A 17114-nucleotide genomic window follows, 5' to 3' on the forward strand; every position below is an offset into this window, starting at 1 on the left:
CCTGCTACAGCATGCTTCCAGACTGCGGCTATGGCAACCATCAACCTGTATACAGTGCTTCTTTAGAACTTCAATTAACACAGTCATTAAATCATTAACAAATATTGTTGGTATGTCGGTAAATGACCTCAAAAATGGATATGGACTATTCAATTGTACAGTATCTGAAGCAGGTGTATGGCACTTATCAGCTTGGTAAAATATTTCTTAATAAATTAATAAAATGTATAAATCAAATATATGTAAAAATAAAGTAAATAAAATGTACTATTATAAACTTAATTCAACCAGATATGAACTTGAACTTGTGTATGGCCTACATTTATTATTTAAGCAAACCCATGCGACGAAGAACATATATTGCTATAGTATTTACATTTTATATATTCCTTTGTATGTTCATATAGATAAGTATTATTGGTCACACTTTACATTTCAGAGTTTATGCTAATGTATCAGAAAGTACTGAGAAAATGCTAATAAAAATGATTTATACAAATAAAATAGATTTGTTGGAACAGTTCGTGACAGTATTCATACTTCCAAATTCATTCAAGGAATATATAAATGTCTTAAAATAGCTCGGACAAAGATAATATATCTATAGATCTATCAAGGCGATGCTTTGTGACTTTTAAGGTAAACACAAAAATGTAACATGTTTACAAGTCCTTATTGGAAAATAATTGTTGTTGAAATTAAATGTTTAAATTTCAATATGCTATCCTTTATGCCAAACAAATCTTAAAATTAAGTATTTAAATGATAATATTTAAAAAATGACGACAGTATACTATGCCATTGACTAATTGTACAGTTGTACTGTAAAGGCGTAGATGTTAAGAAACTATTTGGACCCCAAAAGACTCATGAGTGGAATGTAATGTAATCTGGTTTATTCAAATCATATTTGATCAATTCAGTAAAACCAATAGTGTTACCACAAAAAAAGTTTCCTGACACATTTTCACATCAAACCTTGGGGATGTTTAACTGTACTTTTTGTTTGCTGTGACAAAAGCACAACCCACAAAGTTTTAAAAGGAATTCTGGTATAAATCAAAACCAGTCTCAGTTATATCTGTAGTACACAACTCTTCAATTTTGACCAACAACTACATAGCCACCAATTAAGAAAAAGAACATAAAATGTACAAATCCCCTGAAATGAACCTTCAATAACATTTTTGACGTAAACTCAGCAATGCATCATGATGGGAAAAATATGTTTTAAGAAGGGGGGGGGGGCTGAGGGTCTTGCCCTTGACTCCATTTATTTGTAACTGAAGCATGTCTGTATGTTTAGTTCACTATCACAGGGTCAGGGGAGCATATATAATTAGGATGTTACCTGAGCCCCTTCTAACAGAAACATTCTCTGTGGCTAGTGCACTGCAGACATTATGTTTGGTTGTGCAATCTGTTACATTCGCCGAAACTCACCATCAAGTGGGCCTGGTCACGTTGAGCTGGGGACATGAAAGTTCTTGCTGGAGGGCAACATGATACAATCCGGTTGCTTCAGAAAAACTAGGTCATAATGATATATGACCCTTGCCTATTTTTTATTACGAGTGTCTCCTCGACCAAACCCTGTGCAGGCCAGCAGAGGGTGACAAGTCAAAGAGTGCAGCAGTAACATGAACACAAAGACAAGACTTTAGGGTGTCAGATTGGGCTGGAACGTTATTAAAGAGATCCTGCAGGTTAAATGTGCACAGTTATTTTACCGTGAGTTATATTAGTGGAATGGCTAGGTTTATATTATACAAATAAAGCGATTAAGTAAACATCACAGGGTGACAAAAAACAGAACTGGTAAAACATTACAGATATAAAGTTAAACTTATTTTAATGGAAAAAAGTGAACACTTGTAAATTTGCACAATGATTTTGCAGATGAGTTATGTTATTTATAACTGTATTAGTATTCTAAGTCGGTTTATGTACAGATGATTCAAAATGATATGGAAATAAACCTCAAGTCGCTTTGGTAAATAAACATCTGTTACAGTATGTAAGAGTGATTACAAACATAAATCTTCGAAATAAATATACAGTGCAAATATAAGTTCATTTAAAATAACATTACATGTTGTTCTTGTGAGCAAATGCTGTCTCGACAATTTAACAGAGAACTGCACTTTGAACTCTTTACCCCTAGGGGGCACTAAGTCCTTTCAAATGGTCCCCCTTTTTGAAGAGTCACATTACATAAACATTCTATGCATTTGGCAGACGCTTTTACATTGCATTGTACTATACATGTGTTTCTTACTATGTGCAATCCCCAGGGATCCAAATAGTATTTAATTTAATATTAAATTTCCCTTTCCCTTCTTTACCTTTTGGCTAAATCTTTGAATGCTTTTTTCGCTCTTACACATCATGCCCACACCCTGTCACATCAAACCAGACACGTTCTGACATTTAGTTTTACATTCATTTATATAAAAAGTGCATCTCAAAATGTATAATTTCCCGTAAACTCTTAATTAAAAAAGCAATGTCTTTGGTAGCTGGTCAACCACATATTGCTATGAAAGATAATCCACTTTGTCAAACTATAAACCTCATTTTTGTATCCATTGACAGCCATAATAAACACCTTTTAATTGTGTGTTCCAATGTGCTTATAAAACCCATATTAGATTTTTGTAGCCTCTGTTGGTCAAGGGTTTTATATAAACAAACACTACTATTCAAAAGTTAGAATAATTTACCTGTAATGTTTTATATTTTATCCACATTTTTTAATAATAGTTAACTCTCATAAAATAAATAACATCTGCCTCCTCTTGCTTTTCAGAGTCTTGTGGCAGAGTCATGACAGACCCACGTGTTTAAAGTTAGTTTTATGTCCTGTGCGGATTCGCTTTGTATAACTTTCCTGTTTGCTGTTATTTCCTCGAACAACCCTGACTACATTCATTAAAATTAGTTAAAAGTTTTTTTGTTATACATTTTTATAGAACTTTTGTTTTGTAATGAAATGAACTAATCTGTTTTTTCCACATAACTAGTTTTAAACATTCAGAGATGTACCTTCTGAGCAAAGTGTTTTAAAGTTATAAAAAAACAATTCTGTCAAGTGACTCCTAAAATGTTTTTTTAAAGGGTTTCTGTAACTTGACCTGTAAAGAATAAAGCTTACAACACCAATGACACAAAATGTATACTTTAACTAAATCTATACATTGAATTCAAATGCATGAAAAGACAATTGATCAACATTCAGTAGAAACTTGTAAACTATATTTGCCTGCTTTTGTCCAGCCTAGATGTTGATCATTCTGAATCCAAAGATGAAGTTGTGGTGACCATCTACGATGAAATGGCAGGCTTTGTCATACACAGATTACCAAAACAGATTAACATATGGTAAGACTGTTATTTGTGCCATCCAAAACATTTTATGTTGCCATGTTCTCTAAGTTTTGTCAGCATTATGCGAACGATCAGTCAGCCTTAGCGGTCCAGATCTGAAAGTTATTTATAACGACCCAGTCTGACTGTTCGGCTGTGACTCGGATCTGAACACACGAAACTTTTGTGTTCACCAGTTGTTCAAGATCCGACTTATCGAACTTTCCTTGTTGAAGTGATCCAAGTGTCTCTAACCCTGAGCATTCCATCTTGGACTCTGTCTTCACCAGAGTCCTCCCGATCTCCACTACAGCAGACGCGAGCAAATCTTTCTCGTCCAGCCCCGTTTGGATTCGCACACGGGAGACCAGCACCGGCTTGTGAAAGGCCACGAGGAAGAAGCTTTCTGTGTCGATAGGGGACGTGCCCCAGAAATAAGAAGAGTCTTGGTTATAAGCCTGGTCGGCCGTGTAGGTGGTGAAAGCCGGAATGTTCGTGTAAATGTCTGCTGGCGGGTTATCAGCGGGTTCGTCAAGAAAGTCCTCATCCTTCAGGTGATTGAAAGTGCCTTGAAAAGAAGAATACGTGCCCATATGCTGAAAAAGAGATGGACGAAACCGAATGGGTTTGTCCTGCATCAACAAGGTGCGGAAATGTGTCAACAGGAAGTCGCAGGGCATCTCCTGGTAGAAATTATACAGAAAGCGCGCCAAACTGGGCAGGTCACACGATTTGTAAAGTTTCCCGATGTAGCCCAGCTTGGAGAATTCCAGCGTGGCCCACTTCGAGGCGTCCAAAGAGCGAACGTGCTTGCGTATGCTCGAGAGGAAGTTTCTGGAACAGGTCACGTCGTCCTCCAACATGATGTAGTATCGGGAGAGGTTGCTGCTAAAATGGAGCAAAAAGGAGTAGTCAACATTCTGCTTTGAACGGAAGGACACGCGATTGGGAGCATCATTGAAGTTCCTCTTCAGGCCCGTAAGCGGAGGGTAGGTCCCTTGTTGGGCATGGATGACCAACAGCTGGCCTTTGGAGAGGTGTTGGGAGAACTCCTCCGTAATCGTCTGGACGGTCTCCTGGACCCAGTTGAGGTCAAAGTCGGCGAGAAGGACGACTACCACCATTTCAGCCAGTTCTTTCTCAGAGGATTGAGTGAAGATTGACTTAAGGGTGCTCTGAAGGTAACTGCCTTTTTGCCTCTTCACAGACGAAAGTCCAACTGTTAGATACTCTGCGAAGTGACAAAGTAACTGGTTGCATTTAAGGAACTCGGATTGTACGATTTTACTCAATTAAATGGTAAAGTGCTTTGCTCCCCATGCACATTAAAAATGTGAGCATGCCATTATATTATAAATTGATAAATTTACTCTTGGGGTGCTGAGGGTCTCCTGCCAGAAGTTTAATGGAAACATTGAAACGCAGGTAATGGCTCTCCATCTCTTCAGGCAAAGTCTCTCTGTCCCAGATCCAGGTTAATGACTGCACATACAATACATCAATCACTATTGTTACATCAGTGAAACACAAAGCCGATTTACGAGCAGAAATACTTTTCTATATGTGCGAATGTCGGCGCTGTTGGTTACCAGCATTATTCAAACTACAAGTTAAGTAAGTACTTTTGGTTACATTACTTTTAGTTAAGTACTTTTCAATCGGCCGGTTTATTTTTAATTCTCTCGTTAAAGATCAAACGAAAACAGTGTTTTACCTTGTTTTCTGACCGTGGTCTCTGCATGATGTAGACGCTGGCCAATATGAAAAGACCAGCCGCTAGCTGGACCAATGTTTTCAGATGGCATCTCATCCCCCAGCTTTTTCTGTCTCTGAACACACATACAATACTTAAAGGGACAGTTTACCCAAAATTGAAAATCTGTCATCATTTACTCACCCTTAGATTGTTCCAAACCTGTATAAATGTCTTTGTTCTGCTAAACACAAAGGAGGATATTTGTAAGAATCTCGTCCCCCATTGAATCCCATTGTATTTATTTTCCCAAAAGCAGTAAATGGGGGGCGAGATCTGCTCGGTTACTGACAATCTTACAAATATCTTCCTTTGTGTTTAGCAGAACAAATACAAATATGAAGGTTTGGAACCACCTGAGGGTCAGTAAATGATGACCGATTTTAACATTTTGGGTGAACTGTCTCTTTAACTTCAAGTGAAAGCATGTAAAATGTAAAGGTGACACCTTTATGTCTCACAGCTATTTTTCCAAAATGTTTGATTATATTTAATCAGTAGCTGTGTTGTTTAATTATTCACATGGCCATTTTTAAATAATTTATTGCGTGTTATGAATCATTTAGCTCAACATTGATATTTACAGCATGCCTGCTGACCTGAGGAGCATGTTTATGGATAATGTCTACTCGCTCCATCATTATGAGACAACTGGAAGCCAAAGCGTGGTATAAAGACAGTAAAGGAAACACACAAACGTATTGACTACAATCAAACAAGTTAACATTTTGTGACAGCATTGATACCTGATAGTGAGCCCTGTCGTCAAACAACTGTACACGGGCTCACCAAATGCAACATGTTGTGTTTGTTTTAGCTGTAACACAGCGTAAACATAACGTGGGCATATTCTTAACATTCAAAACACGTGACAACTTGTACCAACATGACTTCTGGCTATCTCAGAACAGTCCAGCCTTTCAGTTAAACCCTTCATTGTGTGTTTGTTTGAGTGTTCGTTAGTGTAGTTAAATTCTATTCACTTGCTTCTCCAACATCTCTTACAACTTGAAGGGATGGTTCAAGATTTGTTATTCTGTCATCATTTATGCACCCTGGTGTCATTCAAAACCTGCATGACCTGCTTTATATTAAAAAAGACTTCCAGTGTATGAACACAAAGCCACTGAGACATTCCTCAAAATATTTTGTAACACAGAAAAATGTGTTATATAAAACCTTGCATGGCATCGGAGTAATAAATGAAGACATTTCTTAATGTATGCCTTTATTGGGACTTTGAGGTAACTGATAGCTGCTCATGCTGTCGAAGGATTTCATCAAACATTAACAAATGTTTAAAGGTTTGCAGTTATATAGCATAACAGGCGTGACAGCAAACATTGTACAAAAAGCTCTTTGTACCATATAATAACCAACAGCAAAGGTGGACTTCTCCGTGGAAACAGGTTCTGGCAGAAATGAGTGAATGTTTTTTAGTGGTCACATCCCTTTACCTCATTTACAACTCAAATGAGTCAGGGCAGCATTTCTTCAAATATATTTAAACCAAACCCTCCAACAGATTTTGGAAGGCAATAGAGCAGGTGTATAGGGTGTATTTAAACGGAGTAGTCAATTTACCTACCTACCTACCTACCCAGATCGCACAGGTACATCTGGAGATCTGGAAAACATCCATTCTAAATCATACACATCTTACAGACATCTTCTAGAGGTCTATGTGACATCTGACAGCAGACGTCTCAGAGATGTAGTGCAGATGAGCAAACAGCATCTGCAAAATGTCTTGCAGATGAAAATGCAGACGTCAAATATGTGTCTGCCAGATATACGTGTGCTATCGGGGATAAACAATACCTTTATTATTGGTATTGTGTATACCGCTACCATTGTTTCTTGTAGACATCCATCCACTTTAAATTGAAGTTCTTTCAATAATACTTGACTTTTAGTAAGAAATGCATTCACAGTGAAACCAAAGCACATTCACAATGGAATACACACCATATCTGGGTGATGGGTTATAGCAATGATGGGTCACGCATTACATTAGTCATCATTGACATCCGAACTACAAAGGTGTGCTTAATAATACAAATGATCAGCAAGTTAACATGAAACATGTGTCTAGACATCTGGATCTATTACACGGTAACATGCATAACCATTTGCATAACCATTTTCCGTGTTTTTCAAAGTCCAAAAATCCGATGCCCACACGCGAGCGTCGGCCACGCGCTCGTGATGCCCGTCACTTGCGTGGTCGCGTCCGATGCCCCCAAATAACAATTGACAGCAGCTAGAAGCACTTTACTGTGCTCAACACGCGTAGACGTAACTGTGGAAATAGAGACGATGAAGTTTCACAACGAACTTTTAGAGACACTTACCTTTTTCACAACCTATACAAGTATAATCCGTTCATGGAGGATTTGATACACAGAGAGTTTTTCACACTTCCTATCGTCCTTCGCATAAGAAGTTCAACTTGCTTATCTGGAAGGCGAGAGCGTCTTTTGAGGAGCGAAAAATGCTTCGGGTTGCCGACAGTGGACTAGGTAAATACATCCGGACAAAGGTTGGGTGAAATTACTTAGCATGTTGAAGTCTAGTTGAAGTTAGTTCCTCGTCACCAACGCCATCAACGTACAGCCTACTACCAACTACACCCTCATAGAAAAAACTTGGGTTGATCTTGTAAGTATAGCCTTCATCATGCTGAATGTCTTATTGTGGCCATACAATAATGTGTACAATATAATTGCAAACAATAAAATAAATATAAATGTTAGAAAAGTTAATATTAATGGTGTAAATTGCATGTGGCATGTCAAACTTTGACAATAACAAGTATTTAAGATTCCAACTATTGGGATAAACAATATATGTTACTAATCTTTGTTTAATAGTAAACATGCTTTAGTGAAACCATAGCAATCACCACCGTGGTCCTAACCATTATAAACATCACACATAACCAGTTAGCAGCCTGTAGCCATGTTTTTACTTTTACACTTTTACCAAACCACGGGTCATTTCCTCAGGGTGTATTTCCAGAAGCCAATAGTATTGAAGGCACAATTTTACATACTTTTTACTATACTATTATTATTACATTTATGTAAAACAGTATAATTTACAAACTATGTTTTAGTCAGCGGCACATGCAGAGGTGGAGCTGAACGAGAAAACTCTAGAATGCTGAACAATGTTTCAATATTCAATAAAAACGATACATTTGTAACGTTAGTCTTATCTGTGAATTGCAAACCAGAGATTAGACATTGTTCAGTTCTGAGGGTTGTGTGACCGGAGATTAAGTTCTTCCAACTTCCTCATACCTGAGTAAATTACACATGTTACACATAGCACAGGTAAATTACACATGTTACACATAGCACAGGTAAATTACACATGTTGCTGAATGTTGTATAATGTATGTCTGACAGATTTTCAGTCTACAACAGAAAACAGTCTTATTATAAAATCGTCCTGGATGGTTTGGCTGCACTTTTCAGTGTATGAGGGGCTGCTACTGCTCACTGCTCAGTGTGGTCAAAAATATGTGTCCAATTCTGCATTTTTGAGTTGGATATCATTTTAGCAGTCAACATTAAGAGTCTGCAGAACACCGCTAAGTATCGAAACAAAACCTCGAACAGCATGTTGGTTTGGCGGCTGCTGTTTGACAGAGACCGCCAGTCTTCCTTCATTGTCAGGGTCCTCCTGCAACAGTTCAGCGAGAATCAGGGTCCTATTACCCCTTGTGTACAGATAAGCCTTCCACGGCAGAGTGTCCCCTGGTGTGAAGGCCAGAGTCTGGATCTTCACCAGCTGTAATGCAGCCTGTAAAGTATCAGGAGTGGTTCTGGGTCGAGTGTGACTCAGTGTTTCCCTGTGTAGAACCTCTAGGTCCAGCCATGTTCTCTCAAAAGCCTCATGGGATAGAGGAGGACCCAGATATAGATTTAGCTCCTCTTGGTCATCCTTTGGGCATGAGGGGGACACTTCTTCACTTACTGAAAATCAAAGAAATACAGAGAGAGAAAATAAGTATTCTTGTTTTTATACATATATAAAATGTAATATATATTTAATAATGAATATATACATGTATATATATATATATGTATGTATAGAAGAGTTTGGTTCCATTATGAGATTTTAAAATGTTTAAAAAAGTCATGTTTTTATTGTGTTATGTTTTTATAGTGTTTTATTGTGTTAGTTAGCTGTATTTTCAGTTATTATGGCTTAAATAAAAACAAACCAACTGCATTTTGATTGAGATTAATTGGAATGCTCAATAAAAAAAACAAGATTTTTGAAAATGTATTATCATCATACTCATTTTGGATCCAAACTCTTCATATATAATATTAAATAATATATTAAATAATAATTATAATAATAGTCAAATATAACTATCATGATCATTTTTCCATTATTAAATTATAATTTATATAGATTTAAATATAATATATAAGTTAAGTGTGTTCTCTAAATGATTCATTCTCTTATACCTGGCAACAACTCCTCTTCAGCATTGTTCGATGGCTGTCCGGGGGATGATATGAGGGGGGTTTGAATGGATAAATCTTGTGCAGACAACGGTCCAAGAGTGTTGAAGATTGAGACCCATTGACTAACTGGTTCCTGATGGTGACCGATGAGAACACTCATGGACGGATCAGATTTGGGTCCCATCACAACTTTTCTTGTCTGTTCAACTCCCTGTTGAAGAAGTCTGTGGTACAGCAAAGCTCGGTCACGCACACACATGTCACTCTCTTCCTCTGGAGGTGAACCAAAAGACAAATATGGTGAACGAAGTGACCTATAAGGACAAAACTGCTAAAATACATTTTGCACAATGAACCATTTGTAAAAATATATATTTTTTTATAATTTAAGAAGTATTCATATTACAAAATGAGAACATTACACAACACAGAAATGAGAATTGGGGATGTTCATGGTTGTCAAAAAGTTAATTTGGTTCTATACTGACTAATATACATTATAGGGTTGTCACAGATATATTCTGATTTCTTTTGGTTCTGTCTTCGGTTTCTGATGTCCTTATTAGTTAACAAGTCTCTCACCTGATTCTGTTCCCCTGTGTATTTAAGCCTGTCTGTCCCTTTAGTTCGTGGACTGCTATTGTTTTGTGTACGTGAGTTTATGGTGTCGTGTTGTTCAATTCATGTGGATTTATAATTAAAAACCTATTTGTTGGATTACGCCATGTCTTGCTCTTTGGATTCTACCCGCCACACGTGACAGTGGTAGGGCTGTCAAACGATTAATCATGACTAATTGTTTGCAAAATAAATGTTTTTGATAACATAAAATATGTGTGTGTACTGTGTATAATAGTTATGAATATATAAATACATACATATATATATATATAAATATATATTAAAGAAATATGTACACGTGTATATACATTTTTATAGTTATATATAATTTATATTGTTTCATTATAAATAAATAATGAATAATAAATAAATTAAATATTTAATATATAATATTCCCCCTAAAATTATACATGGATGTGTCTGTTTTTGTATATATATCATTATTACACACAGTACACACACATTTTATGTACAATAAAAACTCTTATTTTGCAAACGATTAGTCGCGATTAATCGTTTGACAGCCCTATACTATAAGGACAAAACCACTGGGACATTCACTACAACCCTTTTCCCTACTTTCTCTTAACTCAATTTTATAATACATCAATCTGAATCAACCTCAACAAAAATATGTATTTGTTTTTCTTCAATCACACTCCATCAACCTTGAACATCTTTTACATACCAATACAGTGATGTAAAAGTCGACCCAGCATGTCCTGAGTCTCAGCGGGACGGCAGAGGAACATCTTCACTGCAGCTGTCAGTAGCTCCATCTTCACTGATGAAGAGAGTTCTGTTTTCAGCCCGTCTATATACACTTCCAGTATATAGGGGGCGCTACTGATCTGTTCACCATGTTCTCCCAGCAGCCATAGCAAAGCCTGTTTTGCCTAAGAGAAACAAGATTTCTGGTTTGAAGGTGGTCCAAAATATGTGTACAATTTTCAGTGATCTGGAAAAGTAAAGAATATTCGTATACCACTGCTGTCTTTTATATTTGAATATGATTGGTCAACAGCAACTTCACAATCGAGCTAATAAAAGTTAATTAGAGTTTGACTGCCTGATTCCAATGTCTTACTAGACGCCTGGACGACGCATTACCGACCTGCATATGATGCAGCATACAGCATTACCGTAGATGGTCAAAACAAAACAGTGGGTAAATCGTCTCACCTCTAGGACTGTGAAACGATTAATCGTGACGAATCGTTTTCAAAATAAAGGTTTTTGTTTACATTAAATAGAAGTGTGTATAACAATTATGCATGGTAGCAGGAGAAGAACCCAAATGCGGGAAAAACAATGATTTATTAAACAAACACAAAGCAAAGACCAACGAAGGGTAAACAGAAACAACAGAAATAATAATTACAGGTTAAACAGGACCATAGACGGATTAAACTGACACTTGACATAGACTAACACTGACTAGACTAGGCTTACTTTGACACGACTCGAGGAATAGGAACAAGATACGGCTTCGCATTGGCTTCGCAATGCATAAAGCACACAGGTGAGCAATACAAAACGAACAAGCACAGGACAGAAAATACAAGGGCATAAAATAAATAACCAATCAAGCAGGGAAAAGGTGAGGGGCATGAAACCATTAAATTAAATTAACAAGGTAACAAGAGGGCGGGGAAATAGACAAGACCATAGAGAACGCAGATTATTTTGTGACCAACAATACTGTGTTTCTCGTCACACAAAACACGTGGTACTGTCATGATCCTGCCCCAAGACTAAAAAAACCTGACAAGACGAGGCAGAACATATACATAACTACACACACATCCATTTTTAAATATTTACATGTATGTGTATGTATTTATATATTCATAATTATTATACACCGTACACACATATTTTATGTAAACAAAAACTTTTATTTTGCAAACGATAAGTCGCGATTAATGGTTTGACAGCCCGACTCACCTCGCTATCTTGAGGACAATCAACACAGGCCTCAATGGTTTGACATACAGCGGCTGTACTCTGAGGACAGAACCACACCAAATCTCTGAACGTCTGTATCACGGCTAAAAAGAGAAAGTGTCGGCTTAGAGATACTGCAGGAGGAATTACTAAACTAAAACACATTTGTCATCCGAGCTGGAGAATAAATAGCCACAACCTCACCAATGTATTTAACAATAGTAGTAACCTTGAGAAAGAAATGTACAAAGTAAACACTGTTTGTTTGAGTCGTTATTTAGAAGGCAGTTGAGCTGAGCTTTAGGACCGTTCTTTGTTACCTGCTGTGATGTGTTGCTGTTTCAATGCCAGCAGTCCGGTCAGGATATCCAGACATTTCTCGCTGTACATCCGCGCAATACGTCCTGCCAAAAAACACAACTTGATTTAAATGATACATTTGGCTATAAAAATAATAGTAATTTTGGTCACTGGATTTCCAACTTGGCAGCGTTGTAGAACTCAATAAATTCTTCTAGAACTTATAAGTTTGTTCAAATGTTTGTTTCGTTCTTGACAGAAAGAGGTTGTGTGCAATACAGAACTAAACTGAGAATCACTTTGTTTTATTAATAATATATTTATTATATATTTATATTTTTAAATTTGAATTGTGGCAACAAACAGGATGTAATATAACTAGACCTTTACTTTTAACATTAATACTTTAATAAGTGTAGTGCTTTTTAACGATAAAGAAACAATGTGTATACATGATAAGAGACGTGTTTGTCGTGTTCTTTAATGGTCCGCCTGGAAACAATACAAAGAAATCTGATCTAACTTGATCCAAGTTGTCTTGTTTACAACGGTTGCTATAAGACTTCATCACGGTTGACTGAACGCTTTATTCTTAAAAGTATGCGAGGATCATGGCATGAACTTATAATCATTGTTGTTGCTGTTAACTTTTGACACGTTTGTGAATGTACACCGGTCTGGTACTGTGGGGACATTTCCACGCCTCTAAACATGACGCGGCACAAAACGACATGTGCTTTGTTGCTTTACATGTCAGTCATATGGCCTCTTGGGCGGGCCTTGGCCAAAGAAAGCAGCGCAAGTTTCTACGCAAGACTAATGATGTCCCAGAAAAATTATGTCCATTGCTAACATTGTTCCAAATATCTTCCTTTTGTGAGTTGGGGGAGGTGTGGCCAATTCCATTTAAATTAAACCCCTTGATATAATGTATTTTGAGCAACTCAGGTGAGAACTGCAACATAATTGTTTGCTATTATTTAACATCTCGTACCTATAGCAGCAATGGCAGCCTGGGCCAGCTCAGGAGACACATCCGTGCAGTAACTTCTCAGCTCCTCTAAAACCAAAGTCACGTTTTCATCATTCACCAGGTCCACCAGGATCTCCATCTTGCGAAACTTAATATAACTTGGTTCTGAATAAGCGCAAAAGAAGCGTTTGTAATGTGGTGCAAAAAGGCCCGGCTGACTTCGCATGACCTGCTGTACGTGACCGAGGCCAGCAAACCGAAGTTCGCGTGATATAGAACCGCACATGGTCAGCAGTGGGCCGCTTGTCTGCCGTAGGGCGTCGGCCTGCACAGCAGGGTGGGCGGCAGCTAAATGAAGGAAGAGGCGGAGCGTGGCAACAGCGACGTGTGCGTGGGCGCTTTGGAGAAAAGCGTCCAGTAGGCTGAGGATGTCGAATAACTCGTTATCGCTGCGTGGACGGTAGCGTAACAGGAAGGTGAGGACTTCACTCTGCCCCCAGCTATCCAGGTCCTTCATTCTGAAGAAAGAAACACAACAAAAACTCAACCACAAGAATGAACGTCGTTAACCAAGTCATAACCAATAATTGTATATCAAAAGTAATGTAATGCCAGAAACAACACACCTGTTGAGAAGGTGATAAGCAATGGGTTTGTTAATAACCACACCCCCCTCATCCTTGAGGATTTCCTCCAGGGCACGCAGGCAGTTCACCACAACCACAGGGTCTGGGTCTCTCAGAAGAGCGTACAGCTCATTTACAATACTGGCATCTAGAAAACACAAATCCAGCACAGAATTAATAAAGCAGACACTACACATCCATAGTACGGCTGCATGCAGTAAACCAGTGAGACTGTCTACACCCTGCGCAGGAGACAAGAATTACAGGAGCCAGGAAAAAAAGGGTGTAAACCACATAACAATGAATCTGTCACACTTGAACCAAAACCGCTAAAAAGGTATGAAAGAAACAAAATTTTCTACAAGTAATGTAAAGTTTGGCCTGTTTTTGGTTCCCTTAGAACCCTTCTCTATTAAAATAGAGTGGATTATAAATTGAACCAGCAGGCTTAGCTTTTTTTTGTATAAAAGCACTTCAAAAAAGTGAAAATATATGTAAAGGTCTAAAATAAAAATAAAAATATTATTTAATATGAAAGTAATTGTTACTTTGTTATATTCTGTAGATGCCACGATTGATTCTTTAACTAGAAACACAAACATAATATAATTATATTTAAAATCAACTAAATGTAAACAAATTATCTAATTATAAAGGCAAATTTAAACATGGAAATGAGTTCTTGGTAGTACCTATCTCTATGTTGGGCTGAAGACTGTGCATTTTGGCACAGCCCATAACTGCCACCCTTCTTACGTAACTGGCCTTATCACGCAGACCAGCGACAATGGGCTGCTCTATGTACTCTGTTATTCCCGGCATTCTGAGAAATAAAACAAAACAAAATGTACATAAACAGCATAATAATAAGGGCACGTAGTACTTATTGTGGAAATTTCCCATGCCATCCATTTTTGTTCATTCACAGTCCCCCAAAAAGGTACAAAGAGTGGCAACCGCAAAAAAAATGTTTCAAAACAATTTCATGTGTTACAAAATGAGACTTTTACGGTACAAAACAAGAAGAGTTTTACGGTAGTTTATTTAGAAGAACCTGTGAGAAAGTGTGAAATGCCACCACAACACTATTCTGTGTAGTTTTTAGGAAGTTAATGGGAAGAATCTTTTTTATTTGTCTTCTTAACATCTACAGTACTATTTGATTTTTTAAAGAAAAATTATTATAACTGTGAATGATGGTAAAAGGTAATCTTCCATAATGACTTTATAATCCCGACAAAACAAATAAAACGAAAAACAAAACAAACCTGAAGTTGCACATGTTCCTCAGAGCCAGTCCTCGCACCATTGGATTAGGGTCAGCACAGTCCTTACGGAGAGTGTTGATGGCCAGCAATGCAAGGTCAGGCTTGTCACCTGCATAGGTGCACATATACAGATACACCAGCTTCTTCTGAACAATGTCAGCTGTGGCACTGGCTTTCACAATGTCCATAAATAAAGAGGAGACGTCCAAACCCTGCGTCATATACCTACAAAAAAATCATGACTGAGATATTTCACCTTTTTTTCTGTCTAAAGTACACTACGAGACTTTTGCTAAGATTTGCAGTCTGGATTTATTGCAGAAAGTGTGTGCAAGTCTGCAGATTTGATCATTTAGCGTGTTTCTATCTGAAACTTTCAAAAAGACTGCAAGTGTATGATGAAGTCTTGTAGTGTATTCCAGCAATGAGAAGTGGGTGTAGAATAGTTCAAAACTGAACATTCTGTCAAATCTAAAATGGAAGTCAAGCTTTTGCCCGAACATAAAGCTTCAGAAAACCTCAAATTAAATGCATAAGTATTTATTTTATGGTAAAACTCCCTTGCCGTTTTGCCACTTAACAGCTCATGCAAGATGAAAACAAATAAAATACTTGAATACATAGAAGAAATATCTTTAAATATATTATAATAAATATAACTTATTCTGCAAAATTATGATTCTTTTTTATTTAAAAAAAGACAGATGAGACTTTACAGACCTGATGACTCTAGTGATGTAGTTTTTGTAGCGGAGACGGTCTGCTTGGACATTGGGATTGGACAGGGCTCTCTTGAGCTCCTTCACCGTCTCCTCGGATCCAAAATACGGCATTTTGCTCTCCGCAAGTACCTGACACAAAAGGGTCGCTGTCAAATTAAACGTCATCTCTTTCAGTAATCCCATACATGTCAGCGTTGCGAAATAATTGAACTGTAACAGTTACTTTCATCATATTTGTTGATGTCTTCCGGTTTTATTCCAATAATTCTAATAAACAACATAAGCGATCATAAGTTTGACAGCACAGTGACAGATCAATACTTTTAGATCTAAGTTATGGACAAATACAATATATTTTAGACTACACGCGACAGGCAATCACAAAGAATTAAAGTATCATACCTTAAGTGTTAAACCCTAAACTGGGAAGTGTAAAATGAGCAACGTAATCATCATAACAAAGTGTTGTATACCATCAGATGAGTCTGTTTATATTACTAAGGAAGTTGGAAGCCAGAATTAATAACTGCGACTACTTCCGTTAAACACTTTGTAGTTTCAAAATAAAAGGCACACAGTCGTCAACAAATGAACAGTTTGTTATCATGTTGTTAGTGTGATTTATTGTGCATTTACCTGAATTTTTATAGTTATTACTACTTGATTAAAACAACTCAACTGCAGTTTGATTGATATTAATTGTAATGAACAATTAAAAAAAGTAATTTGTTACAAACTAACTAAAATGTTACAAACTAAAATGTTACAAACCTGTTTGTACAGGTTTGTACACACGTTTGTACAAACCTGTACAAACGTGTGTACAGGTTCCAGACCTGTACACACGTCCTTGTCCTGTTGGACACAAAGAAAGATATTATACGTTAGCAACTGAGATTTCGGGGGTAGTCAAAAAATGACCCCAAAACTGTGACGTTTTAGCGTGGACTATCCCTCTCCTCTTTTACGTGAGTTAAAAAGAAAAACCCCTCGTACCAGTGCTCTTATTTTGACAGTGTAGTAGATTGGGAGTTTCTCACTGTCTGTCGCT

General features: G+C 37.3%; 2 protein-coding genes and 1 long non-coding RNA gene across 5 annotated transcripts; 1 reads left to right on the plus strand and 2 right to left on the minus strand.

Moving 5' to 3' along the window:
• Positions 1-1836: 1836 nt before the first annotated feature.
• Positions 1837-7750, minus strand: LOC306906420 (alpha-1,3-mannosyl-glycoprotein 4-beta-N-acetylglucosaminyltransferase C). Its single transcript, XM_079477807.1, has 4 exons — positions 7474-7750; positions 5081-5195; positions 4737-4848; positions 1837-4597 (listed from the first exon to the last, which is right to left on the minus strand). Exons 2-4 carry the CDS (start codon positions 5174-5176, stop codon positions 3459-3461), a joined length of 1347 nt encoding a protein of 448 aa, XP_079333933.1. The 5' UTR covers positions 5177-5195; positions 7474-7750; the 3' UTR covers positions 1837-3458.
• LOC306906421 lies at positions 7643-10326 on the plus strand. The gene is made up of 3 exons (XR_013787833.1): positions 7643-7780; positions 8987-9136; positions 9628-10326. It is a non-coding gene; the product is annotated as an uncharacterized lncRNA (long non-coding RNA).
• Positions 7955-17060, minus strand: ap4b1 (adaptor related protein complex 4 subunit beta 1). 3 transcript variants are annotated; one of them, XM_079477806.1, is made up of 11 exons: positions 16835-17060; positions 16062-16192; positions 15342-15566; positions 14766-14896; positions 14074-14221; positions 13469-13965; positions 12495-12578; positions 12175-12278; positions 10916-11123; positions 9607-9879; positions 7955-9102 (listed from the first exon to the last, which is right to left on the minus strand). In XM_079477806.1, exons 2-11 carry the CDS (start codon positions 16172-16174, stop codon positions 8684-8686), a joined length of 2202 nt encoding a protein of 733 aa, XP_079333932.1. In that variant the 5' UTR covers positions 16175-16192; positions 16835-17060; the 3' UTR covers positions 7955-8683. The 3 variants fall into 3 exon arrangements, with proteins under 3 accessions (XP_079333932.1, XP_079333931.1, XP_079333930.1); XM_079477805.1 differs by lacking the exon at positions 16835-17060 and adding an exon at positions 16466-16603 and having other exon boundaries at positions 16062-16330; XM_079477804.1 differs by lacking the exon at positions 16835-17060 and adding an exon at positions 16466-16593.
• Positions 17061-17114: the final 54 nt, after the last annotated feature.

This window comes from Barbatula barbatula (genome assembly GCF_947034865.1).
Source record: "Barbatula barbatula genome assembly, chromosome: 17".
In the NCBI taxonomy this organism is placed as follows: Eukaryota; Metazoa; Chordata; class Actinopteri; order Cypriniformes; family Nemacheilidae; genus Barbatula; species Barbatula barbatula.